Below are 20,154 nucleotides of genomic sequence, written 5' to 3'. Positions count from 1 at the left end.
GATAAGAGAGGGCGTAGACTGCAGCTGGATAGTGGGCAGGGCAAGAGGCTCAGAAGGGACCCTCCCTAGTTTCTCGGGCTGTAAAGGAGACTGGGATGGTTGGTGCACGGGAGAATTGTACTTTCAGACTTGCAAGATTGGTGTCAGCCTTCCCAGGCAGACCAGACAGGAAACACAACCAAATGAACTAATTCTACTTTATTGTAAGGCTACACTAACAGAATCTTGCAAGTCTGAAAGTACCAATCTCTCTTCACCCCATCTCCCAAGGTCTTTTCCCACATGCCATTTCAGTAGCCCTGAGTTTCCTTTGGGATTTATCCAAGTACTAACCAGGCTGAAGCCTGCTTAGCTCCCCAGCGCCAACGAGATCAGCCTGGTGGTGCCATCTGCCTTGTTCTTTTATTGAGCCAAAGTCCCCCCTCTTTTGGGGCATGTGTGTGTTATTCCTAATATTAATCTTGTCTTGTTAATGCCAAAGGATATTTACTGAAAAATGCAGCATAAAAACTGAAGCTATGCAGTTCAAAGGGGAACAAAAATCTCTCAGTATTTATAGTGCGGTAAACCTATAAAGAATTTGGTTTCTCTAGATTGGGTTATGCAAGTGGCAGCTGCCCTGTCCTTTTGTTTCAGCAGTGGATTTATTTAATTCAGTGTTTTTCAACCTTGGCAACTTGAAGATGTGTGGACTTCAACTCCCGCAATTCCCCAGCCATTCAAGTTTAAAAAATACTGATTTAGTTGGTTGATATTCCCATATTAGTGCATCTTTAAAGGCACTTTTATTACCAGTCCTGTGTTGTATTTATTCCATATCTTCTCTTTTGTCTTCTGTGTCTTAAGTGCAACAAACTAGAGGAGGCTAACCTGCAATTTGCAGAATTCTCAACCAACCAGACATCCAGCTCTGGAAACTGGGGCAGGATGGGTTGGATAAGAGACTTCTCCATGTATGACCTCAACATCCTGCTAGCCATCATTGAATGATCAGCATGTTAATTGATAATTTACAGCCAGATAGCTGTTCCGGGATCACTGCAAATTATTTCTGGCATCTCTCCTGACGTGCCTATAACATTTAGACATGTCAGATCAAACAAATGGTTTTGACAGCAGATCAGACGCGTTTTACAGCCAGAAGTATTGGCACTCTGCTTTAAAGCCATTAAGTAGAAGGCACTTATGGTTCACTTGGATGTTGCTTTTTAAAAAAAATTTATAGTTTTATTTTTTATTTTTTGCTGTTTGCTGAATTGTACCATTTTGAGATAATTGCATTTTTATTCTGGCTTTTACAATCCCCGGGGTGAAATGGCAAGTCCAAGTCAGTGGAAATTCCTCCCCCGCAATTATAATTTACATACATACATACATCACAGAATTACAGAGTTGGAAGGAGTATTTAGGCCACTGAAACCAACTTAGTTAAAGCATCCCAGAGCAATGGCTTTCCAGCTTCTGCTTGAACACACCCAAGGAAGGAAAACCTACACCTCTCTGGATCATTGAGTAAGAGCTGTCCAAGAGTGGAACCAAAGTCAGTGTTTTTCAACCTTGGCAACTTTAAGAGGTGTGGACTTCATTCTATTGTAAACTGCCCAGTGTCCCTCCTTGGGAGGGAGATGGGCGGTGATAGAATTTGATAAATAAATAAAAATAAAAACTCCCAGAATTCCCTAGCCAGCATGCTTAAAGTTGCCAAGATTGAAAAACACTGCTCTTAAGTTGCCTTCTGCTAACTTAAACCCATTCTTCTGTGTCCTGCATGCTGAACAAGAGAGAACAGATCTTGACCACCTTCTGTATGATATCTTTTAGGTATTCTAAGGGCATTCTCCTATCTCCCTGTGGTTGTCTGTTAAAGCCAAACTTTCCCAGTTCTTTCAGTTTCTCTCCATAGGTCTTGGCTTCCCATCTCTTGACATCCTTGTTATCCTTCTCTGAACCTGTTCGTTTTCCCTGAACATGGTATCCAGAAATGGACACAGTACTTGAGGCAGGACCTGACCAAACCAGAAGGTGGTGGAGGACTTTCTGCAGCCTGGAAATTACATGTCCCTTGATGCAGACTAAGATCACGTTAGTCTTTCATGCGGCCACCTCCAACCCAACGTGACCCACTCTTAATATCTAATAACAACTCACTCTTCTGTTTTGCAGGGACGGAATGGCGGGAGGCCCAAATTCGGGATCTGAAAAATGTTCTGAAGGGCCTTAGGAGCGACATCCCTCTGGTTTTCGTCAGTGGCAACCATGACTTGGGGAATACGCCAACTCCGGAGACAATCCACGATTATTGCCAACTCTGGGGGGATGATTACTTCAGCTTTTGGCTTGGTGGCGTCTTCTTTCTCGTGTTGAATTCTCAACTGTATTTTGATGCCTCCAAGTGCCCAGAATTAAAAGAGGCTCAGGACACATGGCTGGAGCAGCAACTTGCCATGGCAGAAAAAAAGAAATGCCGTCATGCAGTCATCTTCCAGCATATCCCCCTCTTCATCAGCAAACCTGATGAGGACCATAACTACTTCAATTTGGAGAAGGTTGTTCGATATGAGCTCCTGGAAAAATTCCACCTAGCAGGTATCATTTTGTCAGTGGGATAATGGTTCTTGGCTTGATGTCAGCCTTATCAGGTAGACCAGGCAGAAAACACAACCAGATAAGCTAATTCTACTTTATTGTAAAGCTGCATTAACAGAATCTTGCAAGTCTGAAAGGACAATTCCCCCCCAATCTCCTTTACAGCCCAAGAAACTAAGGAGGGTCCCTTCTGAGCCTCTTGCCCCACCCACTATCCAGCTGCGGGCTATGCCCTCTCTTATCTGACCATTCCCTTGGCAATGTCTCTTGGCCCAGTCTGCCAAGGTCATTCCCACATACCATTACACTTAGCCTTTTCCATTGGGTCTCTTGACATCCCAGCCTAGCTCAATTTCTTGTGTTGTTGCAGGAGATAGTGAATACATCTTTGCAGTGGGCATAGTTGCCCCCCAAGCAGTGTTACGATTACCCAGAGTTTGGCTGGAATTGCATCTCACGTTAAGCCATAATGTGGTTGGTTTGGTTTTGGCATACGAACTCAGCCACTGGGGTTTGTAAAACACTCTTGTTCTTATGGCTACAGTATATTGTGAATAATAATCTGAATAGCAGACTCCCTGTTTTAGTAATGAGTGATGAGGCCCTCTGGAGTAGCTGGAGCCTAGATTAGAAGGCCAAGTTCTGCTTTTCCCCTTGGGTGTTGTTAGTAATGTGGAAGGAGAATGGATGGGGGCCGTAGTTCTGAAAGAGAGCCTTTCTGCACTAATGGGCCCACCAGGAATTGTGAGAACATGTTGCAGGACCTCTTACAAAATAGCTGCCATGGTGGGCACTGGTAGACCCCAAGGACAAACTCTGAATTGTTTTCCTCTTTCTGCCCTTCTGGAGCTTCATAAAATGGTTTTCTTCCCATGAAAGAAACTCCAACTGTTGGCTACCTTCGGGAACATCATGAACACACTCCAGTTCCCAAATGGGTATTCCGGGTTCTTGGAAGTGATTTGCTAGGCTGTGTGCATGTATAGGGGAAAGGTGAGCATCTGTGTGATGTAACATGTATGAACATGTGTGCAAACAGTCACATGCTCTGGATGGGGAAAAAACAATACGCCTGATGCCAGGAGGTTGGAGCTAAAACGTAAAGTGTGTGTTTGTAGTGCCACTTGGAAAACTCTGCTCACACGACTGCTTGTACATAGCCCTCAAGCACGATTTTCCAGATACACCCACCTATTTGAAACACCTGTTCACCCAACATGTCCATGTGCAGCATCACAGAGATAAAACACAGAGAAAATATGCTTGGTTTTTGAGAACACCCCCTCTTCTTTTAAGCCCAGCAATTCGGATTTCAAAAACACTCCCTTGGCCTCAGCGGAGTCTTTTTCAGACATAACTGCACTCCACAGAATGCTCTTTTGGGCAAGATTAACATTTTGGGAGTGGTAACCAGACCCTGCCTATTGCTGCCTCTCCAGATGCTTCCTGCATAGCAGTTTCAGTTTAATTATTTTTCAACCCAAAACATTCCACTGACTGATTAAAACCTGTTGAGTTCTCAAATAAAGTGAAAGCTGGCTACTAAATGAACTCATTTTCTGGATGCGTACAATACAGTCAGCATAAACCAACTAAATGCCCTGGGTGCAAATAACAAGCTCAGTCACCAAATGAACCTCAAAGTTGAAACTAACCAGGTTCAGCATGTTATGAACTTGCAAGGGCTGATTTTTAAACTGTTTTGGGTCAGTGTGTTTTGTGAACGCAGCCTCTGAAACCAAAAAGTTGAGCAAATGCTGCAGATAAGATGTTTTGGGACTGCAGCTCCCAGAATTCCCAACTAAGTATACATCAAAGGCACCAATCAGGGAAGAGTAAGGTTGCCTGAGTTCATGCATGTGCATTCTAGACGACCATAGAACTGAGATAATCAGTAAAATTAGTTATGGGAATGTCTTCCCATTCAGTCAACAGCAGGCAAATATTCTTATTAATTACCCTTCATGATGAGCCAACCAATTCATTACCCAATAGCGTAATTCCCTCCATAGTTCAGTTTCCTTAGTAACAACTCTTCCATTTTTTTTTTCAAATTTCCTTTTTAAATAGAAGTAATTTCATTGGAAGAATCTTTCTGTGCCAATACAGGAAGTTGTCAATAAAGCACCAACAAGGTTAGCAGGGCAGAACGTTGTATGGATACGTGGTGGCAGGACCTTCACCCTTCTTTCTTGTCCTTCTACTTTGCATGTAGTAAATAATAAATGTGTTCATTATTATACAGAAAATTTAATAGCTAAATGATAAAATACTTACTCCCTTTCTGCATGTGCATCTATGCAGCGAATGCATCCAGACTTTGCAGATTAAGATGGTTAATCTGAGCAGTTCCTAACTATTCCAGTTTTTAGAAGCCAAACTGCATGAAGATTAGACTGTCTTTTTAAATGATTTTTTGTTTGTTTGCTTCTACTCCCCACCTCCCTTAGTTACTCTTCTTCCAGTTTCCCTTGTACATAAATACAGTGAATGGAATTTAGAAAGACTTAAGTTGGATGGTATCAACCCTTCAAAGTTGGCTAGGTCAGAAAAAAAACTTCACAAGGACTACTGAAACTCTACTTAATTGTTGCAGGGTATAACAGTAGAGTTTTGGAAGCTTAACAGATTCTTCTCCCACCTTGTACTCTTAGACCAAAGAGAATCAAGACAAGCCAATCTTGAGTTTCTTTCTCAACTCTTCCTCTTTCAGGGGTAGGCTAGTGTTTACATAATTGCTCCTGTGTTTCTTCAAGGTTATCTCTACGCTCCACTATAAACAGAGAATGGGAGTTCTATTATAAGGAACATTTTTTGAATTGATCATCTTTCATCGCGTGGAAAAAAAAATTTCCCCTTTGAACACATAGTCATACCTATATAGGTTCAGAGAGAGAAGCGTCACTGAATTAAAGTGGCATTTTTGGTAAGCCCAAAAATCATTTTAAAAAGTATTCAAAGCTCTCATTCTTTGCTAAGCATTGATATTCTGATCTAGAGGACAAACAAAATCTATCCTAATGTTTTTGTTCATACATGCAGACATCCAGGTCTGCATAAAGCGAACCAATCTGATTTCAGAGAAGTACGTTGCTAATAGCAAGTGACGTTCGGAGAGCAAATGTCACACCGAGTCTTGGGAAACATCAACAAGTCTTACTTCATCTTTCTATGGAAAGCTTCTAAGAGTCTGGTGTGCTTTCAGTGTGTGAAATGGCCTGTGAAAGTTAAATTGGCTTCAGTCCAATTTACCAGTTTAGTTTGGATTGTTGATGCAATTCAGAAAACTAGGCTGATTTGATTTGATGTTCTGAAGCAGTTAAGAAAAAGCTTGGGGAGAGTCAAATCAGTTGGAATCTTGATCAAATGGCTTATGAATGGAATCTCTGAATCAAAGCTCTACAAAGTTCCAAGCTCAGTGTTTCTTCCATGTTTATGAACACTTGTATGGATGCCCTCTTGCCTACTAGAGATTTAATTTCTAAACATCGCAGAAACACCAGTTGAAAAATTAAGCCCTCTTGTAATGCGTGTGAACAAAAGTCCAAGAAAACATGCAAGAACTGCTATTTGCTGCAAGGAGGTGTTTTTTATACCTGGTCCAACTATTTTTCCACCATTCACATTATATCTTGACTTCTAAACAAGTGAATGGGTCTCTTGACCACATTTACCGTTTTTCCTATCTTTATATAAAAAGAATTAGGAAATCTTCAGTTAACTGCAGCTGCCCATTACTGTACGTTTGAAAGGAAATATTAAGATCTATCGCTTTGGAACGTACCAAGATCGAAGCTGTCTTCAGATCTTGGCTTGTTCCAGGAGCATTAAACACAGATCCTTGTTTGGGACATAAAAATAAATTCCAGCAGATGATTTCCTGTTGAAGAGGAGAGAAATAGCTGTGAGACTCCACAGCTATTTGCATTCTTTTATCAGTGACGTTACTGGGCATCAACTATGCAATTTTATGGGGCAGTTCTACCCCATCTTCTTTTTAAAGTAATTGCTTACTTTGGGGGGGGGGGGCGGAATTGTTACCAGTCAAGAACACAACATATCTGTGCCATGGGGGTTGCTGGGTGAAATTTAAAGTGCCAGTTTTGAGTATAAAGCCCTCTGTGGCTTGGTAGCTATCTGTCAGAGCCCACCATCAAAGAGTTGTTAGATCTGTTGATTGTGTTCTCTGCCATTGAAGCAACGCGTGTCAAGCTCCGGATGGGAGGGGGAAAGTTGCTGAGAGTGAGAAGGAATCCAAGGTCATATCAGCCAGCCAGCCAGCCAGCCAGGACTGGAATGCTGGACTGTTAAGGGAAAAGCAAGGGTGGAGTGTGGAGGAGGTTTTGACATGCCTATGTGTCTTTTATCAGGTAGCTGTGTGAGAACTTCTCTAGTTGTGGCTTTTTGCTTAAATTTGTACACATCAATAAATCTGAAATCTGCATTTCATCTGGATGCATGAGTCAGAATTTTATTGAGTCAACTGTGTCAGAACTTTACGCTGGCAACTCTAAGCTGTGCGGACTTCAACTCCCACTTTGCTGGCTGGGGAATTCTGGGAGTTGAAGTCCGCACAGCTTAGAGTTGCCAAGGTTGAGGAACCCTGATCTACAGGACTGGTTCCTTCTATCACAATTGGCCCATTCAGTATGTTCATCCCAGGAGAAGCTCTTGGTTAGACCCTCTTCCATGAAGTGAGAAGAACAGACACCTTTTTTTCTGGTGCAACCCCTCCCTGTGATATAGTCCCCCCCCTAGAATGAAGGCTAGCCTCATACAGAGAAATATAGAACTAACCTTGAGAAAGAGGAAGGAATGAACAAGTCATTAAGGGGCGATTTTGAGGAAAGATTACTCAGTTCCAAGAAAGAAGAAGAGGCTGAGAAAGAGACTCCCCTTCATTTTGTTTAGGATAAAGCACAGAGAGAAAGTTTGATGGGGTGGGTGAGATTCTACTACTTTATTGCAATAAAGAGCATTCCTGGATGGCTTGCCGTGCCTATTTCTTGACCTGGCCCATCTTGAAGGATTGACACCCCATCTAGTACAGGTTTAGTAACCACTCCATATGTTTTTATCGCATTAATTTTTACTGGTGGATATTTTACTGTGGATGTTTGAATTGTTGACTGCCGCTGCAAACCATTATGAGTCCATATTGGATTAGGCAGGATACAAGTAAGAATAAGATAAATTTAGCCTGCTGGCCAATCCCCATCAGTATAATTACAAGAGGCATCAGCTAAGTGATTCGGCACTGCAAAGTTCACACAACAGAGGAAGGTCCCATTTGAATTTCCCATTCTCTGCTGGAAAGGAGGAGTATTAGGTACGTTCGCCGCCTTGAGTTATTTATAAAAATAATAAAGGCGGGATAGAAAATAAATAAGTGATGGTTCTACTTTAGAGTAGGTCCTTAGTGCAAGTTAAAGTTGTTAAATATCCAGCAATGGCAACTTGTGTTCTTGTTCATTAAAATTTTCCAATGTTTGAGATTCTGCAGACTCATGGTTGATAGAACTACAATTTCCATCATTCCTAGCCATCATCCCCATTCATTATAGAGGCTGGCAAGTGATAGGCACTGTAGTCTCTTTCACTTGGGAGTTGCTAGTTTGGGTAAGATTAACTCAGAAGCTGGAGAATACTTGGATTGCTGGCTTGACCATGAATCCTAATAAGCCATAATGTGGTTTGTATATTGTATGAACCCAGACAATTGTGGTTGATAGTGTATTGACAAAGTTTATCAATATAGCAGTCATTGACCAGCATTGGTTTATACAATAAATCATTACTAAGCAAACTGATTCATCATGTTTGAAACCGGTCATGGTGAATTATTTCATTTATAAATTGTTTTATAGCAGCCTTCTGTTTCATTGAAGTTGAAGTACTCTCAATTTTTTTCTAAAGAAACCTGTTCACATTTACTCTGTTTGAAGTTGCCCATGAAACAAAATATTTATTTGTCTGTTGTTTCATTGGATTTCAGCAGCCCATTCATTTTATGCCACAGAGCTAAAACTTGAGCTTCAATAACTACATCTGGTGTGAAATGCTGAGCTTCATTTCTCACTTTACAAGTGTCCCTAACAGTTGGGCTAATTAAAGATAAAATTGCATCCTTATCATAAATATTTGTGAATTGAAAAATCTGGCACTTTTTAATTTCACCAAGTTAAGCCATGAAGATGAATGTGTGCTACCAAAAAATATCGTCTTCGGTGGTGGTGAAGAAGAAATGAAAAGATGAATGAAGAATCTTGTAACTCAAGAATCTTGAATGAAGAATCTTGTAACTTTCCCTAATTATTAGTTCGTCTTCATAGGAATCCTTCCTGAAGCATTTCAAAAGCAGCAGGTTTACTCAGATATTATTTTAAACCAGCCCTCCTCTACCTCAGTGTTTCTCAACCCCACAACTTGAAGCTGGATGGACCTCATCTCCCAGAAATTCCCAGCCAGTATGGCTGGCCGGGGAATTCTGGGCGTTGAAGTCTATCCAGCTTCAAGTTGTGAGGTTGAGAAACACTGCTCTACTGGGAATTTTACATGCTGGCTAGGGATTCTGGAAATTGAACCCCAACTTATCTGAAGGGCACCAAGTTGAAGGTGGCCTCCTCTTCTGCTAAAGCTGCAAAGAAAACTTCAGAATGCTTTGTTTCCAGTGGAAAAAATTGCAGCTTGGATCTTAAAATTGCAAACAGCAGAGAAGCTAGTGCTTTGCTCCTGCAGGAATCCAAATTAAAACATCCCCAAGTTTTCCCTTGAAGACATCCAGTGAAGGAGAACTCTTCTAGGTACTTAATCCCACTGTGGAACCGCTCTTGCCATTAAGAAATGTTTCCTAGCAGTTAGCCAGAATCTACTTTTCTGCAACTTAAGTTCATCATTCTGTGTTCCGTATTCTGGGTTGGTGAAGCACAGATTGTGGCTTTCTTCTATATGACAGTCCTTCAGGCATTTGGAAAGTGTTACCTGATATTTTTTTCAAGGAAAATAGCAGCAAAAGGTTCACCTCTGCTTTAAGGAAACATGGGATATAAGTCTAATAACTAAGTAGGTAAGTGTATTAAGTGGTCCTTGAATGACTCCATCCAACTGGCCAGTGGAAGAGAAAAAAAGGAAGAGTGATTGAATTAGAGCAAGCAAAGATCAGGTGGTTGAAAAGTTGACTTCTCTTCCCTACCCCATTTTATATAAGCAGAGTGACTATGCAAACAATGGCAGGAATGGATGTGACTTTTAATACGCAGGAGCCCAAACACTAGTGGGTTGAGCTCTTTGCCTGACCCCAACTTGGCATTCATTGCATTCCCAGCTGATTCTTTCACCACTGGATGTTGCAAATCCTACCCAGCAAACAAGATAGGATTTGCTAGTTCCAAACATTTCCATAACAGACAATTGTGTAGTAAATCTGCCAGACTTGCAAGATACGATCCCCACACTGGGATGCGTGAGAAGGTTGCCAACATAAATTCTAAAAAGATGAAGCTATAAACCAATCCAGTATTAAAGCAGAATGCAAGGGAGGACGCACGCGCGCACACAAAAAAGGCAAAATCGAAATACATACCAATTCAGAGTCCAAGAAATCCATCCAGAGAAACATTCAAGATACTTATTCAGAAGAACACCCAACATGCAACAGTCCCTCCATTAAGTAGCTCCCAAATGGAGAGCTTTCCATGCAAGGCTTCAAGACCTCATCCTAACACAGCTGCCCTGCATCTGGTTCAGCTCAGAAGCAATCTAAGGAGACCATGGTTCCCAGGGAGTTTTCTCTTACCAATTTGTACTTCTGAGAGAAGTACTGTTGATTCTGCCTTCAGGAACTCCATCATTCTTGGAAGCTTGAATGTCATGTCAAGGATTCTTGGTCAGAGTCTTGGGCCAATAGATCAAAGCTTACTGTTTTGGGCTCTGGATCAATGCTTTCATTTGCTTTCAAAAGCCTCCCCAGCTGGTCCTCATTGTTCAAGGATGTCTCTTCCAGGAGAATCAAGTTTCTATATAAATTGTAACTAAGGTTACAATTTATTTAACCACAACTGAATTTCAGGGTGTATGATGCTTACACATGCTAACAAGTGATAAACAACTGCTTCCTAGTTTATGGTTGATTTTCTTTATTATTGTCACTGGAGGCTTTCCAAATCATAAGTTTTCAGTATGTGATGGCTGCGTCAGAAACTACTGATTTAGTTCACCTGGATATCCTTAACCAGTATAAACAAATTTAGTAACTCTTCACCCTCTCTAGAGTTACAAACATTTATTTTTTAATGCCATATCCCATCTCTTATCTATAAACAAATCCATAAAGCATCACCTTTTCAGTCCTGGAATCAGCAGGAAGTCCACAAAGGCTAGCCAGAAGTAACAGCATATCTTATTTTAATCTTGATCAAATAAACCAACTTTATATTCCTTCCTTTTAGTTCTAACAGTCTTAATCTTTATTCAAATATTGTCATAGGATTTGATTTCTCTTCATTTCGTCTTTGTCCAACCTACAGAGTTTTTCAAGGCTTTAACAAGCCTCCTTTGGAAATCCAATAAGAAAAAATACCCAGGTCACTCTTTTGGTTTGTCATTTGTATTTCCCTTTTAAATTTTAAAACCTTGGTCAGTTTCTTTTGCAGATCCAGTGAAACATCCCTTTCTAAATCATTCTCATAGCCTCTCAGTTGTAAATCTCTCCTTCAGTATTTTTATTGTCATAATGTTCTGTACCATACTGCAGGCCACCTTTCCTCTACCTAAAGTTCTTAGTCCCCTCTAGTGTCCAGTTTTTGAAATCATAAAATTGTTTATCTATGTTATGTCTTATAAAAACCAAAACAGGATCTATTTCCCATGGGAAGCTGTTTGTACTTTATAATTAATTCCAAAATCTTATTGCAAAAGTTTATTCCAATTTTATCTGGACCCATAGTCTGTTCATAACTTTCTAAGATCAAAATCTTTTTCAGCTTTTTGTTGTTTATTTTGGATTCTTTAAATTCTTAAGCTTATGATTAAAATGTTCTTTTGTTCAGGATTAAAAGCAGACTCACCCGGCGTTTTTGAACTAGTCATTCTGAAGGTCTCTAATAGTTTAGAAGTATAGTAGACTCGCAGTTAACTGGCACCATGGGGATTGGTAGATGCTGGATAAATGTAGTTTCTGGTTGCTTGAAAGTTACTATTAAATCCTAATACCCACTAGATGGCAGCAGAGAGATACAGTTTTTTTTTTCTGGTTGCTTGAGAATGCCGATTTTTTTCCAGTTCAAATTTTTGTGCCGGTTGCTTGAGTGTGCCGGTTAACTGACAGTCTACTGTAGTTAATGAGCAATTTCCGAAAGCGATTAGAAAGTGAGGTTTGTGTTCTTAGTGTCCTTTAAAAGTCTCCACCGTGGCTGTGAGCAAGATGGCTAATCCCATCATCTTCCGGAGCTCAAAAACCGCTGTCCTGTGGTCTTCTCGTGAGAAGCAGCCATCCAGAGCACATGTGGGCGCTCTCCCATCCTCTTCTTATCCAGAGAGGTTCCAAGGAACCAATCTACTCACCGGTTCCTTGGTCTTTCGCAGAGCCATCTTCAGTTCGCCATACCTCCCCTGGATGTCCCCTTCTGGCATGTGTTTCCTGACCTGGCTTACTTTGAAGGATTGACACCCAGGGAGATTACCTTCTGCATGTGTGAAAGGATCCTGGAACCTGAAAAATGAGGATTCTTCCCTCCTTCCAATTCGTTTCCATCTTTTGTGTGTCTTCTCATCTCAATTTGCTACTAAATAACTGGGTTATCATCTTCCCTCAGAAGAAAAATGGTGGGAACTTAATTTTGAATAACTGGATGTAGGCTCAGGCAGCATAAGGAAACAAACAGCTGGAAATGTACTTGGCAGATGTTTAAGGATACAGATAGCTTCTGACCATGTGTTAGATGTGGAAGCTTAGGTAGGTAGGTGAGTAGAAATAGCTGGTGCGCATGATTTATACTTGGTTAGGAAGATTTACATGTCAAAATAAAATGGTTTCCAGGTGTAGTGCTGGAGAAAATTGTTAAGAATATCTTGGACTGCCAGAACAAATCATCCAGCAAGAGAATATGATGAACCAGGCTGTCCACTGAAAGCAGTCATCATAATGCAAAGGTGCGAAGCGTTGGAAAGGTCCTAATGCTTGGCAAAATGGAAGGCAATTGAAAAAGAGGCTGGCAGGTGACAAGGTGGGTTGATACTATCATTGACGACACAAGCAAGAGCTTCCAAGAACTCAAAGAAGCTGTTACTGATGGACAATCTTGGTCAGGAAGAGTTGGAAGCAACTGAATGACTGAACAACAAAACCAGTTATGACTTAAGAAGATGTATGCCCCGGGCCTAGATGTCTGGCTGCTCTTCACGCCCTTTTCTTAGCTTGGCTTTAGGATTCCAACTTCTTGTCTTTTTCAGGAGTAGTGGCAGGTCCCAATAGTCTACATGCAACCCTGGTGCGACCTTGGGTGATGGGTCTCATAACACATAGCAAAGAGTGTGACTCTCAACAAGCACATGCAGGCCCCAAAACATTCCAAAATGCAACCTACACATTGGGTGCCTCATTCACAGTGGGCAGTGACTTATGGCTCCAATAGGCCTCAAGCAGAAGACATTTCACACATCGTAACCCAGAAGTGATTTGTTGCTAATCAGATGACAAAAATGCAACTTTCTGGTCCTTCCAGATAGCTGCTTCTCACCTCTTCCCCGCTGTGTTTTCTTCATTAAAAGTTCCTTTTGAGGTGTGTCAAGAGCAGAATGTTAAAATACTCTGGAAGTTCTGCCAAGGAGTTTGATTAAAACCAACAAAATGAAAAGCCGACTCAGCCTGAAAACCCAGCCCCGAGTCAGAAAAGCAGCTTTTTGAAGTTTATGACACTGAATTATAGATACAGCTTCTATCCTGGTGAAGTTGGTGGAGCCGTGTTCAATAAAGGAGCTTCAGGGAGATTTGAAAACCAAGTTGGGCGAGTGGCAGGGAGCTGAAAAACCAAGCAGCTGTTTTCCTATCAGTTTCTGCAGACAGTCCTTTTTGCCTGTGTGGGTCGCTTTTCAATTACTCACAGCACCTTTCTTGCAGAGACAAATCTGAAAATCCAGCACAAGGCTGAAAAGGAAAAATAGGTTACAGGTCATATCTGTGCAACCCCCCAGAGCATGTAGTATTTACATCATTCTTGTTGCTGAACATTTCATATCCAAAAAGGAACTGTTTTGAGTCTCTGCCTTAAATTGCTACTCAAAAGGAAGACACAAATACCATAAAAGAACAACAGTTCTTGTCTTTGGGAATGGCCACAGTGTAATTCAGGGGTGCTTAATTTCAGGCTACATATCTCAAAAGCCTTATATCTTGTCTCAAAACCTCTCCAGAAGTTCTACGTTTTGATGGGGAATTTCGAAGTTCCCCAGGGAATACTTACCATAACGGTATTTAAATGCAATTGCCTTGAAACCAAATCAAATGTAATTTATGTCCTGGCTGCACTCACTCCACGGACTGCGATCCCTGGCCTTTGAAACCTGAGTGCAACCTTCAGCCAGAAAAGCTAATACTGATGTTATAAAAAGGGGTAAATCGGGCAAAATGTTTCAGGAAGTGCTTGCAACATTGTTTATGTTGCAGCTGTAGATTAACCCCAAAAAGTCCTCCTTTCGACACTAAAAAAGTGCAAGTGGGGAAGAGGTGGCTTGATACTCTTAAGACGGAATGGATATGTTCCCAATACCAGGCATCTGTCCCCTTATCCGTTAGACCATTGCGTTCTCCTAACCCAATTGCCCTCCTTCCCTTTCATTCAGTGGCTACTGAGCATGCTCAGGCTCCATAGTCAATGTGACTTATTGATTGGCTGGAAATTGGCTTACCCCTTTTAGAAATTTCCTTTTAAAGATTATGTGGCAGTATCTCTGCAACTTCAGAGTTCCTCAGGTATCCAAGACCTCCTCCATGACTTCTTTGCTGATGCTTTTGGGTGGAAAAGCTTTGGGTGGCTACTTTTTTTTTTTTTTAACCAGTGCAGCAGAAGGAGGAATCCCTGGAAGGAGGAGAAATCTGTACAGTAGAGCACAACGGGGAACACGCTACAGTTCATTATCTTGCTTGCTGTTCTTCCGTGGAACACCTTCCATGTGCTGCTTTTGCAGCCCAGGTTGTTATGAGTGGTCTTTCTTGCCTGATCTACAGTGTATTGAAAATGATTAGGAGCCACTGCAAGAAAGCCAACTTGTTTGAGGAGGTGACTATCCTGGGAACCCATCAGCCTTGCTTGGTAAATCAGATAGGAATCACGACCAGATGAGATAATTCCATTTTATTGTAAAGCTACACTGACAGAATCTTGCAAGTCTGAAAGTGCAATTCTCCCCCTGTCTCCTTTACAGCCTGAGAAACTAGGGAAGGTCCCTTCTGAGCCTCCTGCCCCACCCACTATCCAGCTGCAGGCTATGCTGTCTCTTATCTAACCGTTCCCTTGGCAGCATCTCTTTGCCCCGTCTCCCAAGGTCTTTCCCACATGCCATTACAGAACCACGATGAAATGAGGCTTGGTAAAATGGAAGAGGATGTTGAATGGGCAGCTGCTCAGATAATTTGTCTGAGGTTGTTCATCTATGCAAAGAACATTACTCCACCCTTCTCTGTGTTCTCCCGGCTTCCCATTTCCTGATACAATTCATCACTAGATGAATGCTAAGGTGGCATGTTCATGCAGATGATCTTCTAAGCTACAGAAGGCTCCTCCTAATTGAGGGCTATGTAGCTTGACGTCCTCCAGATGTTTTGGACTTCTGCTCCCACAGTTCCTAGCCATTGGCCAAGCTAACCAGAGTTAGTGGGAATGGAAGTCCAAAATATTTGGTGTGAGTTCCCCAAAGCAAGCTAGGGAACTGTGTTACCCTCACAGCTTTGGATTTGGGAGGAAGACCAGTTCAGGGAGCTGTTGTTATTTTTATCTTTAATCCCTCCCATATTGAAATTACACCAAACCTTTCATTAATCTGAAAGCAGTGCACTTGAGTAACAATTGGCTGTCAAAAATGGATCATGTTTTAAATTGCATGCCATGTTTTATTAGTGTCTGTAAATGGAACAATAAAGATTATGGCCTAAAATACATTGCAATGCTTATCTCTGATTCACTGTATTTTATCTTTAGACAACAAAAGCAGTGAAGGGAATAATTATATCTGTAACCAGTCTTTAAAATGATTTTGGAAGGAGGAAATCTAAATGTTAAGACCTCATCACCTCTGTTTCCTGTCTCTGAGTGCCCTCCCCCAGTCCCTTGAAATGTGGCTTCTTTGGCAGTGGCTTCTGGTACAGGGAATACTCCTAGCTGGGCACATTCATTAGGTATCTACTTTATAAGTCACTGAGTTCATCCATTGTCCTAAGCCATCATTAGTTTCAACCCTGGTTTGTGGCATTAGCCAGTTTGAGTTGAGAGCCAGTTTGGTCTAGTGGTTAAGGTTCTGGGCTAGAAACCAGGAGTCTGTGAATTCTATTCCCAGTTTAGGCATGAAAGCCAGCTGGGTGACCTTGGGCCAGTCCCTCCTTCTCAGTCCAAGAGCCAATCAGGCATGGTATGAGAGTTCTAGTCCCGCCTTGGGCATGAAAGCCGGCTGGGTGACCTTGGGCCAGTCCCTCCTTCTCAGTCCAAGAGCCAATCAGGAATGGTATGAGAGTTCTAGTCCCGCCTTGTGCATGAAAGCCAGCTGGGTGACCTTGGGCCAGTCCTTCTCTCAGCCCAACTCGGTGCAACGCAGACTAGCCTCCTTGTGGTGCACCCCGGGCAATGTGACTTGTCACGGCTAAATAGTCCACACATCTGGCTGCTGGACCTCACAAGGATTTCCCAGCAAGAAAAAGCAGCATGAACACCCAACTGCTATGCCATACAATTAAAAAAAAAAGGGGGGGGGGGTTAACAAGACAAGCTAAGCCAAAATAAAACGTATCACAGCCACCTCTAAAGGACGGTTTAATTGGTTTTCCTGAACATTGCAGTAAGTTGGGCTAGATGTTTCTTGTCCTTTCCAACCCCAGAATTCTATGATTTCTTAACTATTGTATTATTTTATTGTATTGCAATATTTTTATGCTGCCATGCCCGCAAGGACTCGTGCAATAAAACAGAAACCTTAATAACCAAAACCAGGAATCAACAATGCCAAAATAATTAATTCATTAAAACCTACATTGTTTTGCTGTTCTTTCTTACATTAAGATGTTACTCACCCTGATAAATAGACCTTAAATAAAGGCCTTTTCCAGTCCAATAAAGGATTTTAGGTTAATAAACAAGCCCAGTGTTTTTTTTTTAAATCAGGAAAGTTAAGATCATCACCACGATCTAACTGTGACAAGATGATGCTGGGTATTAGTTCCTTCCATAAAAATTTTACCAATTTATCAATCTGTTTAAACCATTTCAGAAGAACAGATGCAGGCACTGCTTTCAAAAGTGTATGTATCAGTCTTGATGCAAAATTCATTTTCACAACATTAATGCTTCCCCAGAAAGTTAATGGTATTTTCATCCACCTCTTAGTATTCTCTTTCAACTGGGTGACACAGTTTGAATTGTTCTTATCAACTAAACTGGACCTTTTCCTGAGGATAATAATCCCAAGGTATTTAATAGCTTCTGGACAATATAGAAAACCTAATATTTTCCCCTACAATCTTTAGAAACCTCTCACCAGTTGGCAAAGTATTTGATTTACTCCAATTTATTCTGTACTATATTCTGTCCTATTATTAAACTGTACAACTTCTACACATTCAGATAAAGTTTCTTGATAGTCATTTAAAAAAAACAAACAAGTATCATCTGCAATCTGTATTGTAAAAGACCCTTCTGAATGGCTTGGTTGTAACGGCTGTTTTGAAGATTAGGATTGTTGGTACCATCTGGATTTTCAGTGAAAAAATACTCCAAAGGATAGATGCTCCCAGAGAAGAAGATAGGTTTTTTATGCTCTCTCCCCAATTTTTCACAGGGAGGGACCCTCTGCATGGCTTAATGTAATCCTCGTCAGTTTTTAGGCATCTACTAAAAACTCAACGTTGGGGCAACTTCGGAGCTAGTGTTTGTAATATTGAACTTTCTCTGTTTGACAGGTTGTGTTTTCCATTTTGAATTTGGATGGAAGGTGAAGGAGCTAGTAACGTAGGGCCGTACATTGTGGTGGTGGACGTTTAAAGTGGTTGTGGAAATGAACAGTTTGCATGGCAACCCCAATCAAATGTAATTCTTTTTTAATCTGGGCAACATTCTAGACCTCCCCAGTCTTCCTGTTTTCTGTAAAATGGGAAGATACCCTCAACCCATGTCGACGGTGAAGGGGAGTTGACACAGTTTAAAGCATTACGTGGAGGTCTTGTGGAAGATTTTAGTAAGATCCTAAAGGTTTACAAGGAACCTCTCCCCATTTCATCTGAACAATAACAGTGCTGTGAGGTGGGTTGGGCTGATAGAGAAATCAACTGACTTAAAGTTCTGTGGTCAAGCAGGAACTTGAACCTAGTCCAGTCAACATCGCAACTGCTACATTGCAGTGGTTCTTACACAGAAAGTCAGGGCAAATGTCTTTATAAATTCACCAAAGAAATCAGTCCATCAGAATCTTAAATGGTGAACAACTATGAAAAAAAAACCTTTCTTTGACACTGAAAGTCCTTTCTTTTTTTTCCTAATGCAAATCCTTTCAAATAAAAATCTTTGCCAAACAACCTTTCAAATTGGGTGGGGCTCAAAGGCATCATCTCTGACTATCTAAAAAATAAAAAAGTTGGCAAACATGCCTGTTCTGGAAGACTTTGAGTTTGAGCCCAAATAATGGTTTGGTTTGGTTTGGTTTCCAACAGGTGTTAAAGCGGTGTTTTCTGGGCACTGTCACAGAAATGCTGGAGGAACCTACAAAGATCTTGACATGGTAGTTTCATCTGCCATTGGATGCCAGCTAGGAGATGACACCCACGGAGTGCGGATGGTGGCGGTCACTGCCGAAAAGATCGTCCATAGATATTACAGTCTGAATGAGCTGAGTAACCATCAAGAAGTCGAAAAGGAGGTTATGGGGTTGATAAATCCAAATTAGCTCTAGGTTTAAACAATTGCTGAACAGCATTCATCTCTCTGTTTCTGTATTATTAAAACATGGGTCTGTCCCCCCCACTCCCCTTTATCTGATAAGGAATCACCCCACCAAGCCAAAAGAATGCAAATGGCAAGCTCAGAGTACTTTCTCCAAGGCATGAAAAGATCTGGACTTGCATTATAGACATAGTGACACCACTATAGAATTTGTAGTTAAGACAAGATAATTCTGGAATGTTCTGTTCTTAGAGAACAAGCAGCTTTTTTTTTTCTTTTTAGTGTGCAAGGGCATTTGTGGATAAGTAAGATATTCTGTCTCTAGCAAACCAATAAGGCTGGAACAGACTATGATATCATGGGAACAGTAAAAAGGAATCACTTGTATCTCAGAGCAGATGGTGGTATAGTTATGGACTTCTAGAATAGATAAAATTAAATCCACATTTTCTATGCGCATTTTTACTGAGTTAAGGACTCCTCCATCACAGGTAGGGTTTATCAGACCATGTCATGTACCAATTCTGTGCCTTTTGCCTCTCAGCGATTACAGTGCTCTGCACTCTTCAGTAAATGTACCCATAAGCGGGATCAGGAAGTTCTAAATAATTGGTAGTTGAGAGGAAGTCATCAATTTACCTTCCCCTAATTTACATTTAGTGGATTAGGAATGGGGTGAGATAACAGAATCGATTGATTGATTGGTCGGCTGGTAAATTGGTTTCCGGGAAGAGTGACATTGCGTTATGGCAATGGCATTCTGGATTAAAATGGCAGCCATTGGTTGGTAACCTGTGGCCAGTTTGTTCATTAAAGTGGGGGGGGCACTGTAAATGCTCTCCCCTGAACACTGAAGAATTATCCCCTCCCAAAGCATAGTTGTATGAAATCCTGATTCTGTGTCAGATTAGACCATCTAACACAGAGATGGAGAACCTGTAGCTTCCTAGAGTGTGCTTTTCTAGCTTCTGACATCCCTCACCACCATCCATGTTACCTGGAGCTGCTGGGAGTTGTGCTTCAGCAACTTTCTGAAGGTCATTGCCCAAATCCCCGCTCTGATTGAATGGCTAACCATAACAACATCCATTCGGTTGATGTTGTTGTTGAGCCTTGATCCCACCATCTGGTTTGCCAGTCCTCAAATCTTACAGGAGAAATAATAAGTGTTTGATTCCAGTCCCATTGAAATACAATTCCCTCACCTCTCCTGCTTGTTGATCCCTTTTCACCTTCATGTCCAGGGAAGCCAAGTGGGACCTTGCACTAACAATGCCCAGCAGGCTGTGGTCACACAGTGTCTCTGAGCACAACACACACCCAGGCTGACTCTGGAAGTCGCTCCCTAAACTCATCTTGTGCAGTGTAAGCCCAAGAGAGGCATGAATAATCATCTAAATCAGAATCATTAAACATCAGTCAATGGATGTTT

General features: G+C 41.4%; 1 protein-coding gene across 1 annotated transcript in view; it reads left to right on the top strand.

The window, feature by feature from the left end:
• The window catches only part of CPPED1 (calcineurin like phosphoesterase domain containing 1), a 41,391-nt gene extending 21,456 nt beyond the window's left edge, over positions 1 to 19,935 (top strand). Inside the window, exons 3-4 of the mRNA XM_063314577.1 lie at positions 2,164 to 2,586; positions 18,494 to 19,935. Of these exons, the coding sequence (XP_063170647.1) occupies positions 2,164 to 2,586; positions 18,494 to 18,726 (656 nt within the window). The 3' untranslated portion in view covers positions 18,727 to 19,935. The remainder of the gene's footprint in view (positions 1 to 2,163; positions 2,587 to 18,493) is intronic.
• The last annotated feature ends 219 nt before the right edge of the window (positions 19,936 to 20,154 follow it).

This window comes from Candoia aspera, chromosome 14 (assembly GCF_035149785.1).
Source record: "Candoia aspera isolate rCanAsp1 chromosome 14, rCanAsp1.hap2, whole genome shotgun sequence".
NCBI classification, from domain to species: Eukaryota; Metazoa; Chordata; class Lepidosauria; order Squamata; family Boidae; genus Candoia; species Candoia aspera.
The sequence above is the reverse complement of the archived record's forward strand: the minus strand, read 5'-3'. Positions and strand labels throughout refer to the sequence as shown.